Here is a 24,740-nt window from a genome sequence, read left to right on the forward strand (position 1 = left end):
AAAAAATGAAGGGCTGATTTACATGATACCCTCTTCGTTAGTGGCTTTATATTGATTAGAGTTCCACAGGACTGAAAAACCTTGAGATATGGGACAATTTAGAACTCACTGATTTACAACTTTGAAAGTGCAACATCTTTTCAACTGTTAAGATTTTCACAGAACAAACAGCCTCCTTCTGCTCATGAGTAAATATGAACTCACATAAGTTATGAAATTTTACTGTGCTCTTGATCTATATTATAACTCCTGCTATTTGGTTCAGAATTACACTTTTAACATTGATATATAATAATCTTTTTGACTACTATATATATTATTCCTTATTTTTACCCAAAGTCTTGAAGTGCCTGGTTTATTCCATCAGACTTTCTGATGTTACAGTCAGAGTAAAAACAATTAAGATGTTTCTGGGACAAATGTTCCACAGATGTTTTCTTTTAATGCTCTACTGGATACATGACAAAATAAAACATGGCAATAACTGCGCAGCAAAACATGGAAATTTCCACTACTGCAAATGGCTACAGCTGCCCTGGAAAAGCTGCTCTTGGTCAGATGGCAGTTCCGGTTGGGTGTGGAGGCAGTTCCCTGTCTGGAGCAACATGTCTCTGTACTTTGGCATCAGATGGTGTTCCTTGCCAACAAAGTGACCAGCATCGTCCTTAATAGCATGGAAGAGACAGTTAAATCCCTGCAGCATTTTTTTAGCTCTGTGCACAATTCCTTAAAACATTTCCACAGGTAAAAGCAGTTTATCCTGCTGATAGTATGAGTAGAATCACTGAATTATTTTATCTTTTTGTAGAAGTGTTGTTCATATCTTTTGCTTTGCCACTGTTCTTTAGGGACTTAATTAGAGTTGCAATGACAAAAGAAAGATAAAAGGTGCATCTTTATTTAAGAATATACATTCATCTTTATATATACAAAACGCCTCTAACAACTAAATAGACCCACCCCTTGGTGATTTTTTTCCAACTTTACTGATGTAATGGCAGCATTCATCCGAGGAATCCAACTTTTTTTCGTGTTGTTCCAAGACTTTCTTCTTTTTCTAAAATTGTTTGCAAGGAGCTATGCAATAACTTGCCCACCCTCTTTCCTGTCTGGAATACAAACAATAACAAAAGAAATGCAACATGAATTAGGAGAAGACAGACTCAACACAGAAAATGTTTTTCGTAAAAATGAACCGATTACAGAAGAAAAAAATCTGGCTTCCAATTTGAATTTTTTTTAAGGAACGGGAAAGTAAAATATTACACATCAGCTTGTGTTCCTCTGCAGCATAAAGTGAAAACCATGCACACAACTGCTTTCTGGGCTTATATTTAGTTTGTGCTTAAAATACTCTAAGCTCAAATCCTGATTCACCAGCACTACTGCAAAATAAAATGGCCAGATAGTCTTACCAAGTAAGAAGATAGAAAAAGGGACTAGCTGACAAAACATTTCCCTTGCTGAGAGCTAAAGAGAAGGGGAAATAAAAATTATCAGAAATACTTCAGCTTCCAACTGTGGACAAAACATTTATGTCTAAGAATATTTTGACTGTCTGGATATCCACAGAGATAATCAATACATAAAAGTTTCTGCTGCAGAGCTGATGGATGTAACAACGATACCACATGTATTGGAATAAAGATTGTCCCTTCCATATAACTGGAACATTTTAAAGAGGGAGTGGGTATAAGCTGTAGGCATAAAGTTATAGAAGGTAAGTCAAGACCATAAAAAACAAGATACAGATTTAGACAATACAAATGAGTAATACTTACCAAAAAATAAAATTCAGCCCATAGCATAATTTGCTATACTCTTCCAAATCTTTTTTCTTTTGGAAGTTTTTTTTAAAAATATGGATTTGCTAGATTATATTGTTTGCCCAGTTGACACTGAGAAAAACAGTGGAAATCCCACCTTTGTGTCAAAACATCAAAGAATATAAAAACATTAAAGAAAACTAATAAAGTCATGCTGTCTGTATTCCTGATATCTTGCTTGAACCCATACCTAGCAAAAGCATGCCTTCCATCTAAGAAAAGAACTCTGAACCCTACATATTGGATGCATCACCATTTCAGGGGCGTAACAGCATGCAACATGCAGTTTGCTGATAAAATGTAATTTTTAATTTTATTCACTCCTTGTTAAGTGGTAAATTCAACTAGGTTTAATGTATATAAACAAATGAATGTATAAATGTAACATGACTTGAAAGCTGTTGATATTTTAAGAAGGAATGCTTCAAACCAAAACAGTTTTGTAATTGATCATTTTTTGTAATCTATCAGCATGCTCAACATTCACAGCACAGTTTGAACCTCCCCAAACCCTGCTTACCTCCATCATCTCAAATATACTTTCTGGATCAAGGCTCCCTCTTCCAATTTTCTTCATACAAGTTAGAGTACTTTTGCTGGTCACAGAAATGAGGAGGCTAGCCAAAGAACACGCTTCCTCCTGCAGAGTGGCATCCACTACATGTCTATAGCCAATCTATAGTTGCAACAAGAGTCAAATGTGGGTTTTGGTTTTATGCACAGTCACCCACAAGTTACACCCACAGGTTACATCCACAGAATACAATGGACATACTTCAAAGTAAACATACATTGGATCCTGCCATTAAGGCCCAAGATTCAACGAATTCAACATTGCTGTATTCTTAGTGCTGCCAAATAATCAAGTGTCTTTTAATTATTTCAACATCAGATGCAGTTCTACAAAATATTTACACAAAAAGCCTTTAAATTAGGAGCAAAAAGTTATGGTTGCAGCTATACTCCCCCCCCCCATAAGAAAATACAAACCACAGGTCAACACCCTCTTACTCAAAACATGGGCACGCTTTTGCAACTTTTCCTGTAGCTTAGCTTTTTTTCCAAGTAAGGTGGCTAGCAGGAAAAAAGTCTTGGTGCTTACACCTTTGCTTAAAATACCCAATAGGATCTGGTCTCTTAATGTCTTAAGGTTGTTTCCAAGGAGTTAACAAAAACAGTCTGCACAACATTTTGATTAAAAAAATCTTCAATCCAATTTAGTGGCAACTGACAGGTTGAAATATTCAGAGGCCAAAATGCACTGAACATTTTAAGCAATAAAGATTTTTACATCATGTTGACACATCTCTCTATATGTTTAAGTTTTATGCGGTGCTCACTGTTCTTTTGTATTGTTGGATCTTTTAAAGCTGTAATCCAAAAAAGGAACTTTTCCAAGATTTGCCTAAGGAGGCATGCAACCCTTAGCTGAATTTCAAACACTTCCTGCAGTGTGGGCTGTGGCACGGATAACCTATCCATCCCTTGGCAAACTGCTGGGTGAGGAGGAAGAGAGGGAGAAAGGGGTGGAGCATCCACTCTGGCACCACTCCAACCGCACCTGGCTTTGCCTCTGTCTATCTATCACCAGTGCATAGTTCCTGATAGAGTATTTCTGAGGAAATTTATCCCTCCACATAAAAAGCCCCTTTACCACTGCTGTAAATAAATAAACCTCTACATTGCCATTCATCATATCAGATTTCAGGACAGTGTTTAATGAGCACAAAAAAAATCATAAATTGTTTTTAGAAACTCAGTATGTAAAGAAAAGGGAGACAAGGAACGTTTCTTGACAGGAAGGAAAAGACAGAACACTATTGAGTCCTTATAGTTGGATGAAATTTGTTGCTCCAGCATCCTTAGGTGATTCATTCCCCAAAAGATCTATTGAGAGGAACAAAAGCCCTTCTGAGCAATTGCTTTCTGTATAGCTCCTTTGGGAAATCTCTTCCTAAAGCATTGGGTAAGTAAAGGTCCTTTCTGTTGTAAAGTTACAGAAGAGCAAAATCCTTGTTATTTATTCCATAAGGTGCTCTGGGAGCCTTTTTTAAAAATGAAGCAGATAAATGCATTCAATAAACATATAGTAAAAACTGATAGTTCTAAACAGAGACCACTCTCAAAACAAGATGGTATCTCTCCCATTCTTGAAAGTCAAGTGCATAAACTTCTGAAACTTTGTATGGAAACAAGCACACAAAACAGAAGTTCAGATTTTTAGAGGCTTACCTTGCTTAAAGTCACAGTGCAAGGGACATTATCCACATTAAGTCGAATACAGTCATAAGGATCATCAGACAGCTCAATTTCCCGTCCTCCTTCACCTTCCAAAACATGCACTTTGGGTATCCTAAACAAAAGAGAAATGAACCACAAGTAATATGTTGTGTCTGTATATTTTGAATGCAGGTTTGCTATAATTTCTAAGCAAATATCAAAGGGCAGTGTAGCAGTTCGCTAGAAGAATCATAAATATTCTTAAAGAATAGCTCACTTAGAAATCAGTACGCCAAACAATTAAAGAAATGTACAATTATGTCTCTTACTTGGTCACATGATGAAAAGATATACCCCCAAAGCCTAATATGATCAACAGGAGCACCTACAATTTGTACGGCACAGAAAGAACCAGGGTGGAGGGGATGCTACAGGCCATCATAGAAATTAATCTCACAGAACAGTATACTCCATCGTTCATCCCAGCAATCCTGCAAGCATCATCAGATTATACCCTGGAAGCCAGTCCATTGTTCAGTTGCATTCCATCTGAAGACATATCTATTGCAGAGGCTTTACAAATACAATTGTTTCTGTGGAGGTGATAGCCTCTCCATTCCAGCTTCTGCTAGATGAATCAAATTACCTGGAATTCATTTCAATCTGGCATTTAGTTTTGGTTCTGGGACTGAAACAATGCTGATAGCTGGGTAGATGAGTTACACAGGGAACCAGATGCTGTTTAGAGCCATCAGTAAACATCTATATTAGGAGCAAGATCTGCACATGTTCTAAGAAAAGTGCTCAAACTACAATCTCTGTATTTGACCTGTCAAGACACTTAGAAGATCTGTACTCTCCAGATGCTTTCAATGACAACTCCCATTTTCCTGCAGCACCGGCCCTGCTTGTTAGTACTGACAGACAATACAGTCCAAAACGTTAGGAAGGCTACCAGTTTGGGGAAAATACAACTTTTGATCCAGGTAAAATGGAAACAAAAGAGCTTTTCTCAAAACCTTGAGGAAAATTTAGTTCTGCTTCTCTGAACTTTTTAAAAACGAAGTTGTATCAGCAAATAATTTAAAACAGCTTCCCCATTTGTAGAAAAGAAAGGGCACATTCCCAGCATAATACAGATTCATTCCAAAATTGAGGCCTTTTCAAATAAACAGACTAAAACTGTTCTGTGCAGCCTTTCATAACTGTGCCAAAGTGCTATGGAAGTTTTATATAATACAGGAAGAAACAAAACACATAGCAAGATGTTTTCAACTAGTTTGACTGGCAAAGTTAGAAAGTCTGATGGAGTTACGCCATCTCTGAATACAGCAGAAGCACTAAGCAGAGACACAGCTCCCCACATCCACTAATTTAAACGTACTGTCTTTAGGTAGAGACAATTGCTCCATTTAGAATCATCACCCATGTACGACTGTCTAGAATGTACAAAAATTGATAAACTGGACAGGTAAATGAAAAGAAAAAAGGAAAACATGTTACTGGAAAGATGGTGTGGGTAAGAGACGAGGAGAGTAATCCTGTACCTGCTGACCCAGAAAGTAATTTCTCCTAATTCAGTATATAGCACTACAGCCTCAGCTAGATTTCAGGAACTCTAGAATTCAAATCTCTTTCCTTTTCCTTAATTTGCTAAGCAATGTGGGGCATGTCACTCCCTCTCAGCCACAGGATCCCCAATGGCTATAAAACAAACCCATTTTCCAGTCTACATGTAAACACTATAAAAAGAGAACACATGTGCTTTACCTGGTATTAAACAATGCTGCTTTTACTGCAACAGAAATGGCATCAAACAAGTTGCCACCACACTCCAGTAACTGAAATAAATAAAGGAATAGACAAATAATGAAATGAGATTTACATGAACAATCCTACAAGTGTATCTGTGGCTGCACCTATGAATATATGGTCTCACCCTATTTTCTACCAAAAAAATAAAAATAAAGCGGTATAATATAAATGTTTAAGCTACATGGCACTATGCAGTTTCTTATCGTTTCAGCTAGAGATGTGAATGCCCAGAAAAATTCAGGGGGGGGGGGGGAACCAACCAGAAACTATCTTGAAAGCCACTCCCAATGTTTCTGGTTTCTTTGTTTTTTTTTACTGGGCCTATGTATCTCTAGTTTTAGCAATGTTTTAAGACAATGTAAGACAGAAAGCTATTTAAGAAGGCAGTGAGCAGACAATGTCTTATATCTTGCAGTGATGCAAGAAACAGAACAGAAGGACATATCTAGTGGGAAGTGATTCTGAATAAAGTCAGTAAGTTCATAAGATATTATCATATAACATATCTAAAAATTAAGTTAGTACTGAGAACAACAAAAGCCTGCTGTCCAAGGCTCAGCTAGTCAACAAAAGGACAAGTGAAGTCTCCTTGATTTAAAACGGCATTATTTATTTATTTATTTATTTATTTATTTATTTATTTATTTATCTAACCTATATGCCGCCCACACTACCCAAAGGTCTCTGGGCAGCTTACAACAATTAAAATACAGTAAAAAAACAGACAATTAAAATACAACTAAAATATATACTCTAAAAATTGCCATCAGGACCCACAGTTGATATTATTTCAATTAAAAGCCTTCTGGAAAAGGAAGGTTTTGACCTGGCACCAAAATGACATCAGCGTTGGCACCAGATGAATCTCAATTGGGATGGTGTTCCATAGTCTGGGGGCAGCTGCCGAAAAGGCCCTTTCTCTACAAGCCATCCCTCTTACCTCCTTGAGGGATGGCTCTTTCAAAAGAGCCCCCTGGCTAGATCTTAACTGCCAAGTAGGTTCATATGGAAGGAGGCAGTCCTTCAGGTATCCAGGGCCCAAACCGTTTAGGACCTTATACGTCAAAACAAGCACTTTGAATTGGGCCCGGGCAGCAACTGGTAGTCAATGTAATTTAAACAGAATTGGCTTGATGTGTTCCCTAGCGGCCCCACCGCAGCTCAATTCTGGACCAGTTGCAGTTGCCAGACCGTCTTCTGCAGTAACGGTGGAGTCCAACCCACAGAGAATCTGAGCGATTTTTCCGTCAGAATGAATGGCAAACTCATCACAGCGAGCTGATGAGCAGTCCGGGACCTCCACCGGATTTCCCGGCTGAAGAAGATCCCAGACCACCCGAAACAGATCTACTGGACAACATTCTGAGGAAGTAATACAGCTGGAGAAATATTGCTGTTTCGCCAGCTGTATTGCCACGAAATAGGCCCGATAATGGACTCCAAGTCATGTTCGATCGTACTCCCAGTGGGATTTCCTCCACCTGTGCTCCAGCCGTCTCCCCTCTCGCTTCAATGCCCGCAGTTCAGAAGTATACCAAGGAGCTGTCTGGGCTCTGCGTGTAGGGAGAGGATGCTTAGGTGCAATTGTGTCAACCACCCGGGTCATCTCCCTATTCCATAGGGTGACCTGAGCTTTGACAGGAGCGCCAACCATCTCAGATGGATAATCCCCCAGAGCATTCAGGAAACCATCCGGATCCATTAGTCTCCGAGAGTGGATCATCTTAATAATCCTCCACCCTTGCAGAGGGGAGAAGAAGCTAATAGACTAAACTTGACCAGGAAGTGGTCTGACCATGACAATGGGGTCACAACCAGCCCCTCCACATCCAAACCAACATCTTCCAGTCTCGTTGAGAAAACCAGGTCCAAGGTATGGCCCTTCTCATGTGTTGGGCCAATGACACATTGAGACAGCCCCATGGTTGTCATGGTGGCCATAAAGTCCTGAGCTGCCCCAGTCAAGGCAGCCTCGGCATGGACGTTGAGGTTCCCCAGCACCAACAGCCTCGGAGTCCTCAACACCAGGTCTGAGACTACCTTCGTCAGCTCAGGCAGGGAGACCACTGGTACGCAGCAGGGTGGGCAGTACACCAACAAAATCCCTAATCTGTCTTGCAAGCCCAACACACAATACAGGTCCTCAAGACCTCCTCTCAAAGGGATAGGAAGCCTGGTCAAGGAGATAGAACTCCTATAGACTATAGCAACTTCCCCTCCCCGACCCTCCGAGCGACACTGGTGCTGGACTAAGTACCCAGGCGAACACAGCTAAGAGAGGGGAACACCACCCTCCTCTCCCACCCAGGTCTCAGTAATGCATGCCAGGTCAGCACCCTCATCCAAAATTAAATCATGGATGAGGGCAGTCTTATTTTGTACTGACCTAGTGTTCATCAACAGCATCGTGTGGCTTGAGGGTTTGCTGATATGGTCACCTGATACCATCTGGTTGGGGGTAGAACTGGAAGAGGGGATAGATGTAAGATATCTAACCTCTCTTCTCCTACGTGGGCATGTTCTACCCCCACTGCCATTCCTTCCCCTACCCAGAACCACCTCAATGGCTGCCCCCTCCAACGTCCTCCCCCCTTCCTGTTCCCTCAGATCCCCTGTGGGTCTCTATGGATGTAACTTGATGGCAATTGATAACACAACAAAAAACCCTTCTAAAGCCCCTTCTCCCCTCCAAGCCAGGTGGCTGATGTTGAGGATGGGTGGCGCAGACAGAGAAATGCATATTTTCTCTCTGTGTCTCTTGCCTAGAGGCTCACAATATAAAACAGAAGGGACACACAGCTCATGAATTGCATGTTTCTCCTAGCTATTCCCCTGCCCCTGGATATTTTTGTTTCTCCGTCACCCAAAAGGCCCCCTGAGTCATCAATGAATTTGCTACAGTGGCAGAAATGGCATAAAAGAAAGCACTACTAATATTTAGGAGTGTGATGATAATTTGATTATCTAGCCTTGCTCTAAGTGAAGTCCACAAATATTAACCTTACCAATGCTTTGAGAAGTTGACTGAAGCACAGGTTTAAATTAACCTCTGGTCTGTCTTACTTACCAAGACATCAACGTAAAGCACCCAGCAGTGCTCTCTGGGACTAATACACAACAACTTCAAGTCAATACTGCTCTCGTTGTTAAATATTCTGTAAAGGGTATTGGCTATTTCAGTGCCGAGTTCTTCTCCACCACGGCCTTCAAATTCTGGGGTGGCATTTGCTGAACTGAAAGGAAACATGTTTATCTTTAATCTTACAATCTGAGAGATTCACAGCACAAATCAGAACAGTAGGTCAGACCCTCTCCCTGCTAAGGGACATAAATGAAGTCATCTTTAATAAACCAGCACAAAAAGGTCTATGAATTACCTAAACCATTATCCTATCCGCTGGTCACATAATGGACGTACATCACCTCTGTTTCTCTGTTACAGTCTCCTGATTGCTCCATTTGATGGAGACCTACTTTTTGGAAGAACAACTGGCTCACTCTGTTTTCTGTTTAAGAATGAGCAGGGGAAATTGAAAATGGGTAATGGTGCAGCCTGTTAAATGTGACAGAACGAGACAAATATATTGGGTGAGAACAATTAGAGTGAGAGTCCAATCAACATATTTTAATTGGCCACTACTGTACTTCAATAAAAGACACTAACTTCAAATATCACAACACATAAACATTTTCAAATGGATAGGCATCTGCCCGTGACCCAGCATGGTGTAGTAACACCCACCTTTTTTTCTAACCCCCAAATTAAGAAAACCTAGCTTTGAGGATTCAGCCTCTGGGCTCAGAACAGTTGGACATTTTGAGTCCCTGTTGCATCTGAGCCTACTGGCTCCATCTCCAACGAGGTGTGTTCCAATTGGTTTGTTCCGGATCAGCTGACATCAGTTCCATAAGGCTTGTGATTGGATGAAGCTAAGTCTCCTGATTGTAGGAAGCTAAGCCTCGTGATTGAAGGAAGCCTGTTTACAGAGGCAAAGTATGGGCCATTTTATTCTCTCCCTGTTCTCAGCTTACTTCCGTGTAAAAGACGCCCCTCAATTTTTAGTGTAACGATTTTAGGAAAAAGCAGTGTCTTATACACAGAAAAATACGGTACTGGACAACCTAAAGTTGCTGGTACAGCCAGTTCTGTTCTACATTACTAGCCTGGGATTCAGAAGCCCTCTGTCCATTGCATGTGGGAGCCACTCCAGAGACTAGATCTTAAGCCACGACTTTCTCTGGAGGGAGACAAGTGTACAGCAAATGGCCCCAGATACTGCTTGCCTGAGATTCTGATCTGCGGCAGGCCAAGCTGTACGTTGCTACAGCTGTGGGTAGGGAGGGCGAAAAAATCAAGCCCCTCCAAGCTGCTGCAACTGCTACAAAAGACCTGCACCATTCTGTGCAGGAAGCCTTCCTGCCCTAATAAAGACAACCACAGCTGTCAACCCACAGAAGGAATCTTACTAAATGAAAACCATTAAGCGAAAATATCTACACACATATGGGTGAACACTAGAACACCTACTTTGTTTTCTGGTGCCTGTCTGAAAGGTCCAGCATTTGCATTTGAGTTTTATTTTTACTTTTTAACTGATTTGCAAGATTTTTTTTAATTTGCCACTCTGCTCTTTATACCTTCTTCATTAACAAAAAGCATTAGGTTTAATTAACCAAGCAATTAAACACTGCAGATTTTCACTAAACTTTCTAACAGGCTTTGTTAGTGGCATGCCTAGAAACTTTTGACCATGCTGAGGTTACAAAAACAGAACATCACCTTCCGAATAATTTCCTAATTATTTTCCTTCAGTATCTGTATTAAGTGCTCAAAAACTTACAATAAAATTGTTCCCTATTTTTATATGCTTCTAACTATGTTCGTTTTCTGACAAAGACAAATAGTCTCTACTTGTACATTTTCAACAAGAGGTGAAAAGAAAGAAAGCCAGTTTTGCAAGCCTTCATCCCATTTTGCTAATCTCTAGTCATTTGAAATATTGGGAGTATACTGATTCAAAACATTTGCAAAGTACACATATATTAACTGACTTACTTTGTAACAGTATAATATTTAGTATAAAATAAAAGGAATTTTACAGTTAAGTTTTAAATGTTTACTTGCTCTGAATTATTTAACCAAATTTTAATTAGCACACAGTTTAATGGTTTTTTTAACATTTAACTTACTATGTTTTTAATTCTATTCTTTAAATATTGTTAACTGCCTTGGGTCCCCTTATTGGGAGAAAGGCACCCTACAAACAAACAAACTAACCAAACAACAACAACAACAACAACAACAACAACAACAACAACAACAACAACAACAACAACAACAACAACAACAGGATAATTGACATTGCAAGAGTTGAAGATAAAGAATTGGAAAAACTAACAAAATACAGAGACCTGGGAAATGAAATATCTAGCTTGTACATGAAACATACATCAGTAGTCCCTATTAACACTGGGGCTTTGGGAACAATATCAAGAAATTTAACACAATATTATAAGAAGTTGCAGATTTCAGAAATAACATTAGCAAAGCTACAAAAAAAAAAAAAAGGCAATACAGTGGTGCCCCGCATAGCGACGATAATCCGTGCAGGAAAAAATTGCTGCTAAGCGATTTCGTCGCTATGCAGAAATAAAAAGCCCATAGGAATGCATTAAAACCCGTTTAATGCGTTCCTATGGGCAAAAAACTCACCTTTAAGCGAAAATCCTCCATATGGCGGCCATTTTCGCTGCCTGGTAAGCGAGGAATCTGGGCAAAAACACAGCGGGCGGCCATTTTATTTACCCGGCGGCCATTTTGGAACTGTCGATCAGCTGTTGGAAAATCAGCGCTATGCAATGATCGGTATGCGAAACAGGGTGCCGATCATGGCAAAGCGATATTTTCCTATATAAACCATTGCAATGCGATCACAAAAACGATCACAAAAAATTCGTCGCTATGTGGATTCGTCGTTAAACGAGGTGCCCATTAAGCGAGGCACCACTGTATTAGGAACAGTATATATACTATGCAGGTATTTAACAGAGATTTTTGGTTAAAACTTGTATCTGTTATCTATTATATCAGAGGTCCCCAACCCCTGGTCCGTGGCCTGAGCCAGACTGGGCCACGAAGACAGACCCCCCCTACACACACTCACCCACACACAGCCTGTTTGCGCCTGCGCTCCAGCGTGCCCGTGTGAGCACCGTTCTACCGTTTGCACATGTGCACAAGCATGCCTGCACATGCGCTGCACCACCGTTTGCACATGCGCACGAGCATGTGTGCGCAGAAAAGTGCTGCTGTTTTGCGCAAGCGCACTCGAGAGAGCTCTTCGTGCATGCGCACAAGCGCGGGGAGTGCCCCATCTTCCCCAGCCAGTCCGCGGGGTGAAAAAGGTTGGGAACCCTTGTGTTATATAATATCAGTCATTGTTTTTATAATTTTGACTGTGTCTGGTATTTTTAATCATCATCATCATTAATACTGTGTGACTCTGCCAAAATCAGGGATCTCAGGATTATAGCTGCTATTTCAGGGGCTTCCGTTTAGCTATCTGTCCAGTTTAGAACATTGATGGGACAGGCAAAGTGGGGCCCGTTTATTCCACTCTGAAAATATATTTAGGTAAGATATGAGATCTGAACAGCAGAGGAGCTGTTGCTGCACCAGAAGGAGAGAACTGTAGGTTGTATGTATGTTGTAGCAACACAAGCTCCAATAGGTTAATGAGGGATGGGCAGAGAGAACTGAGGTTCCATGTATCTGACTTATTTAGATGTCTCACACGCAGCGCTTAATAACAGAGCTTGAGTGTTTTTTTAACCACAGAAGAATGTCTAGAACACGTGGCTTAATCTGATTTAGAGATCTCCTTAGATCCATGCTCAAACAGATTAAGTAGTATACAGTGCTTTGGGGCATGTGCAGAGTGCCTTCCCTAATCATTCACTAACTCTATTCCATGCATCTAAGAATAAAGCAGGTGGTCACCCAGACTTTAGCCCCAGCACTTCTAATTTTAGAAATAAAAACTTATCAGGCCTACTTCCTGTCAAAAAAAAAAAAAAAGAGCAGGAGAGAAGACAAGACAGCATCATGAAAGACAGAAAAGCCCTTCCCCTCTCTAACTGCAACCACACTGGCAGGCCAGTGCAGCTTGATTTGCAGCTAATTTTAAGATTATTTTCAGAATAGATTATCACATAGAGACTGTGGATTATTTCAAGGCCAGCGTTGACACTGGTTCCTCAATCCGATGTGGCCTGATTTACACCACAGTCCCACCCTCCTTTGACGCAGCCCTCTGCCGATTCCCAGCTCTCCTTTTAGGGTTCACTGTAAAGCTGGCGGGGCTATTTAAAGTGTTGCATGGTGCTAGAGAAAAGGAAAAGCTTTCCATGGTTTTCCATACTGTCGAAACACATACCAACATACCACAGAAACACAGTATGGGTTGTTTCTATTTCATATTGATTTTTATTTCTCTTGCAGAGGTGATCTAGTGCTAAACTAGTATAGCAATGTATAGATCAAGCAAACAACTCAGTAACAATCCGTAAGCTCTTCAAAGCATTTTGGTTTACTCTTTGTAACTGAACAGTTTGCTTATTTGTCTTGCACAAAGCCATGAAAGAGTTCCATCAGTGTTGTGATTGCACTCTTCAACATGTAACTGAAGATAAGTATGAATTCAACTCTCACATGATTCATCTATCATTTCAACAACAACTGAAGGCCTGTAAAACTTGTATAGCCCTTTTAAGCCTTGAAAAGAGATTCCAAGGGTGATGAGCTAATCAACGGTCACATAGTAAGGATCAATTCAGTTTTATTTATTTATTTTATTTATTTATTTATTTAATTTATATCCCGCCTATCTAGTCGCGGTGAACTACTCTAGGCGGCCAACAACAGAGATAAAATACAATAACATAAAACAGCATAATTACAACAACAATTAAAAGTAGGGAAACAATAAAGGAGAGAAAAAAAAATCAAAAGTAATCTGGAGAGAAGGCCTGCCGAAACATCCAAGTCTTTAATAGGTTCTTAAAGGTGCCCAGCGAGGGAGCTCCGCGAATGCCAGGAGGTAAGTTATTCCAAAGGCGAGGAACCACCGCCGAGAAGGCCCTATTTCTTGTTTTCTCTTTTCGGGCCTCCCTCGGCGTTAAGCTCCTCAGCCTCACCTCCTGGCTCGCCCGTGTGACCCGGGTAGAACTTGGTGGGAGTAGGCGTTCCGCCAGGTATCGAGGCCCTAAACCGTTTAGGGCTTTATACGTAAGCGTTAACACTTTGAAGTCGATGCGGAACCTGATGGGCAGCCAGTGCAATGCGGCCAGAGTGGGCGAAATATGTTGGAATTTTTTCACTCCACTGAGTAATCTGGCCACCGCATTCTGCACCACCTGTAATTTCCGCAGCAACCTCAAAGGAAGCCCCACGTAGAGCGCATTACAGTGGTCTAATCTTGAGATTACGAGCGTGTGTACTAAGATGGTGAGCGCCCCCACATCCAGGTAGGGCCGCAGCTGGGCTATCCGCCTGAGGTGAAAAAAGGCGGTGCGGACCACTGACGCCACCTGTGACTCCATGGAGAGCACCGGGTCCAGATGGATCCCCAAGCTGCAGACACCATCCTTTGCAGGGAGAGTCACCCCCCCAAAAGAGAGGGAGTTTCCCAAATCCCCAACTGTGGGAGGGCCCACCCTCAGTTTCCCAAATCCCCAACTGTGGGAGGGCCCACCCTCAGTACTTCCGTCTTGTCCGGGTTCAGCCTAAGCCCGTTCTCCTGCATCCATTCCAGTATAGTCCCCAGGCAGCGCTGAAGGCACAGGACGGCTTCTCCTGCGGTTGGCAAAAAGGAGATGTAGAGCTGCGTGTCATCCGCATACTGGTGACACGAAGCACCACACCCCCTGATGACCCCACCCAGCGGCCTCATATAGATGTTAAATAGCATTAGGGAGATAATCGACCCCTGTGGAACCCCACAATTGAGGCTCCACGGGGCCGAGACTCTCTCCCCAAGCTGAACTCTCTGGGGGCGGTCCTCCAAGAAGGAACGGAGCCAGGACAATGCCAGGCCACCTATTCCCAACTCGGAGAGCCTCCCCAGGAGGATACCGTGGTCAATGGCATCAAAGGCCGCTGAGATGTTGAGGAGGACCAACAGGGACACTTTGCCCCTATCGGCCTCCCTCAATAGGTCATCACACAGGGCGACCAAAGCCGTTTCTGTGCCATGGCGCGGCCTGAAGCCCGACTGGAATGGATCCAGGGCATCTGTTTCATCCAGGAGCGCCTGAAGCTGGTCGGCCACCACCCTCTCGACTACCTTGCTAAGGAAAGAAACATTGGCAACGGGCCTGTAGTTGCCAATTTCGTCCGCCGCCAAACTAGGTTTCTTCCTGATGGGCCTAATGAGTGTGTCCTTCAGGGCAGATGGAAATCTGCCCTCAAGGAGAGACCCATTTATTATAGCCGTGGCCCACTCCGTTGTTAGCGGCCTGGCTGCTTTGATTAGCCAGGCCGGGCAAGGGTCCAAAGAGGAGGTGGTGGCACGACAGCGGTCAAGCGCCCTGGAGACAGTGTCAGGCGTAACAGGCTGAAAGGTGTCCAGGATCACCGGGCAAGACGGAGCGCTGGACATCTCAGCTCGACTCACTGTGCTCAAAAAAGGAGAGAGGTCCCGGCAGATGGCCTCCACTTTTGATTTTAAAAATGCTGCAAATTGGTCCGGCGAAAAACTAGGGGGACGCCCATCGCCCGGACCAATTCCGGAAAGGTCGCGTACTATACGGAATAACTCCGCCTGCTGGTTGGACGCCTCGCTTATCCGGTTAGCGAGGTATGATCTACTAGCAGCCTTTACCTTAGCAAGATAAAGGTTAGTAGCGACCCTGACAGCTATCCTATTGAAATCCGTCGGGACCTTTCTCCATTTGCGCTCTAGCCATCTCCTGACCCGCTTCCTCGCCCGGAGGTCCCGATTAAACCAGGGTGCCGGGCGGTCTCTGCAGCGGAGAGGGCGTTTAGGTGCGATCATGTCAACAGCCCTAGTCGCGGCAGCAAACCAGCCATCCACCAGAGCCTCGACAGCAGCGCCAGCCAGGTCAGCCGTAACACCTCTCATGGCATCCTGGAATCCAACCGGATCCAGTAGCCTTCGAGGGCGGACCATAACAATAGATCCCTGCTCCCTGCAGGGGGGGAGAGCCATTTTAATGGTACACTTTATTAGGTGGTGATCCGACCATGACAAGGGTACCGACTCAAGGTCAGTCACCATCGGACCACTCTCACTCCCATTGGTAGAAAAAACCAGGTCAAGTGTATGACCCCCCACGTGAGTGGGGCCGTTGACATGTTGGGACATGTTCAAGAAGGCCATGGTCTCCAAGAACTCAAGAGCTGGACCAGAGGTCTCCGCCCCCGCGTGCACGTTGAAATCCCCCAGAACCAGTAGGTTCGGGGAACCCAACAGTGCCGCGGAGAGAAGTCCACGTAAATGTTCCTAATTTATTGGAGCACTTCCTTTTTAAAATGCATACTGTTATCTTTGTATGCTTTGTTTAGCTTTATTGGTCTTTGATCGCAATAAACTTTGGAACAACAATGGTAATTAATGTACAAAATAAACATGCTATTGGAAAATGCAAATTCCCTCTTTAGAAGTCAGAAAGACAAGAAGGTCCAGAATTTCAGTTCAAAGTAAGTTCATAATTTGGTAACTTTTAAAAATGTGTTAAGGACATCAGGGGTGGGAGTGACGGAATAATCAAAATCTGTGGTAAAACTATAATCAACCAGAGGAAATTTCAGTACATCACATTAAAAAGTGCTCCAGATGTTAAAAATCTGTTCAATTAGCACCATCTAGTGGTAGGCAGTAACACTGTACTCCACTATTTCCAACTGGTTTCTCTTTGCCCCAAGCCATGAAACAGGCAATAGCTATATTTCTGCGGCCACATTAGCAATCATATTGTCCCACCCCACAGTCACTTCCATAAGGCATCTGTTCTGAAAAAAGGGCAAACACCATGAAAAATTCCTTAAATTAATTCACACGTCTTAGGCTTGATAATTTCACCACCCACCAAAGTCATTCTCACTACACAGACAAAGCTATGCAACAGGATTTCAGCTTATTGGGGGGGGGAGGGGAAAACAAGACATCACAAGTAAGGGAGTGAAAGTAAACAGGCTGCACAAGATTGGAAGGGAAGAAAAGTTGTTGTCAAATTTGATTGCTAGGTGGCTTTGGGGATATTAATCATTCTGAAGCAAACATGCATAAATCATAGATCTTTATAAAACATTTATGTTAAAATGAATGTGATTACATTTTGTATGCCACCCTGAACTTGTTGAAGGAAGGGCAGACTATATAAAACCACCACAACAAAAAAAAACCTTCTTTCCCTGGCACAGAAACTTTGGAAATCAACAGACTGTCCTCTGCCCCACTACTGACATCAATGTCAACATTACCAGTCTATAGTCATATAGACATAATTTGCCATGAGTACTTTGCACTAACCAATCAACGAAGAATTCCAGGTAGCCTTCATTTGGTCTATCCAATTTTGGTGCTCCCATTTCTGCTTTGACTCCAACCAGAATGTCTGTGTGCCCCTGTTAAAACACAGCATTGTGTAAGATATGTTTTCTAAGTCTTGTGGTATTTACTGGCTTACATTCATCTAACTTTCCATTACCTAGTACATCTTAGGAAACTAAAACTTGTATTGAAATTAGGCTGTTAATTATGAAATTCTACATTTCAGAACATGGCTATTTCACTGCTTTGAAGGAAGTCTAAAATATTAACATACAGTGGTACCTTCACTTATGAACTTAATCCGTATTGGAACGACGTTCGTACGTCGAACAGTTCGTAAGCTGAAATACCATTTCCCATTGAAATGCATGGGAACGGAATTAATCCGTTCCAGCATTTCAAAAGGCAAAAAGCAGGAGGAAAGGGCTGGAAATTCCAATTTCCCGCCCTTTCTCCCTGCCTTTTTGGCTTTGGAGGTCTCAAACAGCTTCCTCCTATGTCAGGGGAAAGCCCTTTGAGAGCTCCGCCACCATGGGAGACCTCCCTGGGGGTCCCTGCTGCCACAATGGGCGCCTTTGGAGCTCCCAAAGGGCTTCCTCCGATGTCGGGTGGAAAGCCCTTTGAGAGCTCCGAAGGCAAAAAAGCAGGGAGAAAGGGTGGGAAATTTGAATTTCTGTTCACAAGTCGATGCCAATTTTTGCCAACGGAGCCGTTCATAAATCAAAACGTTTGTATCTATGGACATTTGGAAGTCGAGGGTTGACTGTAGACTCATAGAAAAGTGAAGTTGGAAGGGGCCTACAAGGCCATCAAGTCCAACCCCCTGCTCAATGCAGTAATACAATCAAAGCACATCTGCCAGGTGATTATCTAAGTTTTTCTTGAATGCCTCCAGTGTTGGGGCACTCACGAACTCCTGAGGTAACTGGTTCCACCGTTGTACTGCTTTAACAGTTAGGAAGTTTCTTCTGATATTCAACCAAAATCTGGCTTCCTTTAGCTTGAGCCCATTGTTCTGTGTCCTGCACTCTGGGATGTTCGAGAACAGATCTTGTCCTTCTTCTGTATGACAGCCTTTCAAATTTTTGAAAAGTGATATCATATCACCCCTCAGTTTTCTTTTCTCAACACTAAACTTGCCCAGTTCTTTCAGCCTTTCCTCAAAAGGCTTGGTTTCCAGCCCCCTGATCATTCTTGTCGCTCTCCTCTCAACTTGTTCCAATTTGTTAGCATCCTTCTTGAAGTGTGGTGTCCAGAACTGGACACAATACTCAAGGTAAGGCTTAACCAGTGCTGAATAGAGAAGGACTAGCACCTCATGGCATTTGGAAACTATATTTTTATTAATGCAGCCTAAAATAGCATTTGCCTTTTTTGTAGCCACATCACACTGTTGGCTCATATTTAGCTTGTGATCTACGACAATTTCAAGATCCTTCTTGCTCATAGTTCTGCTGAGCCAGGTATCTCCCAACTTGTAACTATGTAATTGGTTTCTTTTTCTGAGGTGCAGTACTTTGCACTTGTCCCTGTTGAATTTCATTCTGTTGCTTTTGGCCCAGTGTCCATCCTATCAAGTCATTTTGAATTTTGTTTCTGTCTTCTAGGATATTAGCTATTCTGCCCAATTTGGTATCATCTGCAAATCTGACAAGCATTCCCTGCACTCCCTCATCCAGGTATTTAATAAAAATATTGAAGAGCACCGAGCCCAAGACTGAGCCTTGGAGTACCCCACTTGTTACCTCTTCCCAGTTAGAGAAGGACCCATTGATCATCACACTCTCAGTACGATTCTGTAGTCACTTGCGTATCCACCTAACACATGTTCTATCCAGCTCACACCTAGATAGCTTGCTAATCAGGATATCATGGGGCACTTTTTGAAAAGCTTTGCTGAAGTCAAGATATATTACATCTACAGCATTCCCTCTGTCTATCAGGGAGGTGACCTGATCAAAATGGGAGATCAAATTAGTTTGGCAGGATTTGTTCCTGAGAAATCCATGTTGTCTTCTAGTTATCACTGCATTGTTTTCTAGCTGCTTGCACAATGACTGCTTTATGATCTGTTCCAGAATTTTGCATGGGATTGATGTCAGGTTGACTGCCCTGTAGTTCCCAGGTTCCTTTTTTTTTTTTTTTTTTTTGCCCTTTTTGAAGATAGGGACAACACTGGCCCTCTGGCACCTCACATGTTTCCCATGATTTCAAGAAAATAATGGATAGCAGTTCTGAGAGTTCTTCAGACAGTTCCTTCAGTACTCTTGGATGCAGTTCATCCGACCCTGGAGATCTGAACTCATTCAAGGTGGTAATGTATTCCTTGACTATTTGTTTATCTATTTCCAGCTGCTATCCTGTCCCCCCCCCCTTTTGCACTTCCAATTTGTTTGGAAGTTCATAGTCTCATTGTACAACTCAGTATGCAACAGACAATGCCACAGAGATTTCTTAACGAGAGACAACTCACCAAAACGTATGCTTTTCTGTAACTAATAAACAGGATTTAAGCCAATGGCTGCAAAACTCTGAAGTTATATGACATCTTCAGATTTCATTCAGTATGCGGTAAATGTACACTTTACCACAAAATATAAGAATGATAATAAATTCCCCTTAATATATGGAATATGGGTGTGCTATTTGGGTTTTTGAGTTTCGGCCAGCAAATACATACCTATAGACAAATTTTGTTCATCAAAAAGACCTATCTCTGAGGTTGCACTGGCTTCTTGTGCCTTCTTTCTTGCTGTTAATATTTTTAAAAGTTGTAGTTGTTCAGGAGGTGCCCTCTATAGAGCCTAATGGGCAGTGGCACTACAACTTCCAAGAAGCACTACAGCAGCTTCTCTCTCACTTTTACATTAACAACAGGAAGCAAGACTTGCGAAGGCAATGCAGGCTCGGAAAAAAGCCCTTCTCCTGGTCAGAGTGATGTAGTTGTATGTAGGTTTGTGTTTATGAGCTGAAAATCCAAGAAGGCCACAGAGGGAATTTTTAGAGAATTCTGGGAATTACAAATTTTAAAAAGTGAAAAAGTACATCACTAGTATGCAACAGAGAGTTTGCCTTGACTCGTTTTACTCAAACAGAGAAATCACCAATTTGTAACTGTAAACACATAACTTATATTTTTCTTCATCTTTGTCATATAACTAAAACTTCCAAACTGTTTCTATGATTAGGAATGCTGTAAGCAAATATCCAACCACATAAATCAAATAACCACAATGTTATTGTGTATCCTCCTACCATCTGGCTAGCCTAACTTGGTGCTTCGCTATCCATTTTACTGGCATCCATCTCTACAGCAGTTTTGCTTGTCCAGCTTGCTCCTGACAACAGGACTTGAGCCTCCATAGATTTCAGCTATGAGGTCCTCAGCTCTTTTTGGGGGGGGGGGGGCGGGGGGTCACGCCTGCATTATTGGTTTATACCTCTGTTCTTCAAGCCCTTGCCTCACCTTCAAAAACTTATACCCTGGTCCCCTCTTCTGAATCAATTCTATACTTTCTCCTTGAAGGTTCATGACACTATAACAGCTCAGTCAGTGGCAAGGGCACTGGGCAATCTGCAATTTCTTGCATTATAAACAGCAGTTGATCCTTACCATGTTTCCCTGAAAATAAGACAGTCTTATATTAATTTTTGCTCCAAAAATGCGTTAGGGCTTATTTTCAGGGGATGTTTTATTTTTTTCATATACAACAATCTACATTTATTCAAAGACAGTCATGTCATCTTCTTCTGGTTGCTGCATAATGGTGGAGGACGGGGCTTCACTTAACCGGGGCTTATTTTTGGGGTAGGGCTTATATTATGAGCATCCTGAAAAATCATACTAGGGCTTATTTTCAGGTTAGGTCTTATTTTCGGGGAAACAGGATAGTTAACATTAAATAACGTAAATAGCAATGCATACCCATCCCTGTTAGGTATACTTACAAGCTTTACCCTGGCAGATCCACTTGTATTCGATACGACATCGGTTTCCACTTCAATACATCTATAATCTTCACAGCCACGGCCATCAACCCGAAGGTCCTCCTAAAATATCCACCACAATGTTGTTACCTACTGCTATCTAACAGAGAGATGTAGATGACTACATATAATTTATAAACTTATGGACTAGGGAAAATTACAAAAGAAATGTATCTTTGCATTCTGCCCAATCATTATATACTTAGGTCTAGTTCAGATAATGATCTAAAAGAAGGAAGTAGAATGTGTGTAACTATTTAAAATGTTGCTGAACGCTAACTCTCATCAGCTGCAGTGGGCACAAACAATTGTGAGGGATGATGGGACTTGCAGTCCAACAGCATCTCAACATCTGTAAGTTCCTGATTTCTGATATAAAAAATAAGGTTTAGGATCATCATAAATTAACTGTTACGTCTCAAATCAACAAATCAACATTTCTTTTTATCTCTCTGTTTGTGTAGAATGCAATGATATTTCTGCTTTCACTTTGAAACAGACCATTCTTCTACACTGTATTTGATAAAAATAACAAATATTTAGTTAAGAAATAAAAATTAAACACAAGTGTGTTCTTGGTTTGGTCAACTTGCTCTGATTGGAGCAGTCCATCAGTTTACACTTCTCCCTTGAATTGCACAAATCTGAGGAGTATAGTTTTGATTATACTGTATACAGTTTCCTTTCAATAAATAAGTAAATGCTTCAATAAGTGAATTTTAAAAATCCATAAACACTGTGCTACTATTTGTCTCCAGGAGGTGGCCTCAAAAAAGTGGGTCTTGGGCTTACCTAAAACCCCTTTGTTGGCAGTGCCGTGGCCCCTGGTATGATGGTGGTCCACTCCATATGGCAGCTGGAAAAGGTGCTGGGGCAGGCCAGGAGGCTGATGAGGATCAGGAGGGGTGTGTGTGAATCAACTGTTTATGCTTTGCACTTATGTTTTGGGGGGCATAAGAGTTATACACAGATTTTTAACTCTATGGGGGTCCAGCGCCTCTAACCCCAGTGTTGTTGAAGGAAGAACTGTGTATAGTGTGGAACTATCACTTTTTCTAAAATACTCTCTTCCTCCTGTGCATGCAGGAGACAAGGTGCAGAAAAGGAAAGCAAGATTGTGTAAGCTGTACCTCATTCTTGATCACCTAAGCCTGGGTGTAGACAATCTTCTGAATGAAGACTTACTCAAAGCTGCTGACCAGGCTAATCACCAACTCCTTTTAAAATGCAGAGTTTACATGCAGTACTTTTACTAACAGAAACATATTGATATTTCAAGAAGTGTAACTGGATATCCAAAGGGCAGGCCAATCTATCATGTCACTATTTCTTTAAATTGTGGTAACATTGCTAGGTCTTTGGAAATTTCTTGATCAGTTCCAACTCACGGAATGGACTATCTCTGCTGGGATGTTAGTCACCAGAGAAGATTTGAAACAATCACAACTCAACACGTGATAGCAACGCTTATATATTAAAGTTATGCTTTTGAGGAGTATGCTGCTGCATACTACTCAAAAGCATAACTTACGAATGACCATGTGAATCAGCCCAGTGGAGAAAAAAATACACTTTGCACATGGTTGGGTACATGTAACAGTGAGATCGCCGAGCTAGAGCAAACGCTGCCGCCACAACCGTCAGTCGAGAGTCCACAGAAATGCTCCCTTAAATCACGTGACAAGGGCCTCGTTTCCCTCGTGGTCATTACCTGGACACCGTGAATGATGTACACCTTCTCTGCTTCGCTCAGCACCACAGACGCCATGATAGCGAACGCGCTACTGAGACTCCGCTCATCTTAAGCGTCGCGCGCCCCTCTTCGACCATCAGTAAAGGGCGACCACGCAAGCCCAAGGACTTCCGCCCGTTCACTGCGCCTTATGATTGCGTCATGCCCTCCTCCCCATCTGGTTGTTTTTACCTCCCGGGTGATTCATTTGCTGAGTGTACCTTTCGGGTAGAGTGGGATTACTTAGGGCTGGGAGGTGTCTGGGAGGAGGAATTTCCCGCTTTCGGCACACTTCTTTTTTGGAAAAGGAAGCAAGATCGCTAGTCGATTTCTGTGTGTTCTTATGTATACGTTTACTTTGTTCCAAACCTGGGTTGTTCAGAACCTAAATCGCTAGTAATTGCATAGACAGGCGAATAGCCTGAGAGTGCCCATTGACTCGAAAGTAAACCTACTTTAAAAAGATGCTCAACAGGCGAGTATGGACTGGAGCCATACTTGCATGAGAACGTGGCCGTGAAGCCAGTGGCTAACAGACATTTATTCATAATAGGGGTGCAATAATATGAAGAATTGATGCTTTTGAATTGTGGTGCTGGAGGAGACTCTTGAGAGTCCCCTGGATTGCAAAGAGAACAAACGTATCCATCCTGAAGGAAATCAACCCGGAATGCTCTCTGAAAGGACAGATCCTGAAGCTGAGGCTTCCTGGAAAAGACCCTGGTGTTGGGAAAGTGTAAAGGCAAGAGGAGAAGGGAATGACAGAGGACGAGATGGTTGGACAGTGTCACTGAAGCTACCAACGTGAATTTGATCCAACTCTGGGAGGCAGTGGAAGACAGGAGGGCCTGGCGTGCTCTGGTCCATGGGGTCACAAAGAGTCAGACACGACTTAACGACTAAACAACAAAATGAGTTTCACACTTGATGTGTGAGGAGAAATTTGAAAATTTAAGAAATAATGTATTAGAAACGTTGTGGGGCCAATACAGAAACACGAAATTTCATATCCTATCATCAGCAAGATAGGGCCTTTGGGAAAACACCCAGTATTGGGTATCAATCCAGTATGTATATGCTAAAAAAATGCAAATTGCAAAATCAAAACAAGAAAAGCATACTTTTTGACAATAGGTACATTGATATACTGTATTATCTTTCCTCCATTGAGTTCAAGGCAATTTAGAAAGTTCTACTCCCCATTTTATCTTCAGAACCATTATATGAGTTAGGTCAGGCTGAGACGGTGTTACTAGTTCAAGGACACCTGGTAGTTTCTTGGCCAAATGATTATTTGAACTTGGCACTCCGAGCCATTAATCATTACAGCACCCTTGGTATTTTATACAGTGGTGCCTCGCATAGCGAGGTTAATCCGCTCCGGATTAACCTTCGCTATGGCGAAACATCGCTGAACGGGACGGGGAAACCCATAGGGCCGAAAACTCACCGTTCAGCGATGCTTCCTGGGTCCGGCAGCCATTTTCGCACCCTCGGTAAGCGAGGGCAGGGCGCGAAAACGCTGCGCACAGCCATTTTGGGGCTTCCGGCGGCCATTTTGGAGCTGCCGAACAGCTGATCCGCAGC

At 42.3% G+C, this 24,740-nt stretch overlaps 1 protein-coding gene across 2 annotated transcripts; it reads right to left on the reverse strand.

Annotated features, from left to right (window-relative positions):
- Window positions 1-422: 422 nt before the first annotated feature.
- On the reverse strand, window positions 423-23,290 carry EXOSC7 (exosome component 7). 2 transcript variants are annotated; one of them, XM_020807677.3, is made up of 9 exons: window positions 23,133-23,290; window positions 21,383-21,484; window positions 17,414-17,508; window positions 8,929-9,094; window positions 5,817-5,887; window positions 4,059-4,179; window positions 2,347-2,502; window positions 961-1,109; window positions 423-664 (listed from the first exon to the last, which is right to left on the reverse strand). In XM_020807677.3, exons 1-8 carry the CDS (start codon window positions 23,187-23,189, stop codon window positions 1,005-1,007), a joined length of 873 nt encoding a protein of 290 aa, XP_020663336.3. In that variant the 5' UTR covers window positions 23,190-23,290; the 3' UTR covers window positions 423-664; window positions 961-1,004. The 2 variants fall into 2 exon arrangements, with proteins under 2 accessions (XP_020663336.3, XP_020663335.3); XM_020807676.3 differs by lacking the exon at window positions 423-664 and having other exon boundaries at window positions 878-1,109.
- Between the last annotated feature and the right edge of the window lie 1,450 nt (window positions 23,291-24,740).

The sequence above is a fragment of the Pogona vitticeps genome, chromosome 6, assembly GCF_051106095.1.
Source record: "Pogona vitticeps strain Pit_001003342236 chromosome 6, PviZW2.1, whole genome shotgun sequence".
Lineage (NCBI taxonomy): Eukaryota > Metazoa > Chordata > Lepidosauria > Squamata > Agamidae > Pogona > Pogona vitticeps.

Coding starts and splice junctions, on each gene's coding strand:
- EXOSC7 (XM_020807677.3), bottom strand. CDS start 23,189: ATGGCGTCTGTGGTGCTGAGCGAAGCAGAGAAGGTGTACATCATTCAC. Junction 21,485..23,132: donor ACATCATTCACGGTGTCCAG/GTAATGACCACG, acceptor TGGATATTTTAG/GAGGACCTTCGGGTTGATGG. Junction 2,503..4,058: donor GCACTGTGACTTTAAGCAAG/GTAAGCCTCTAA, acceptor TTGCAACTATAG/ATTGGCTATAGACATGTAGT.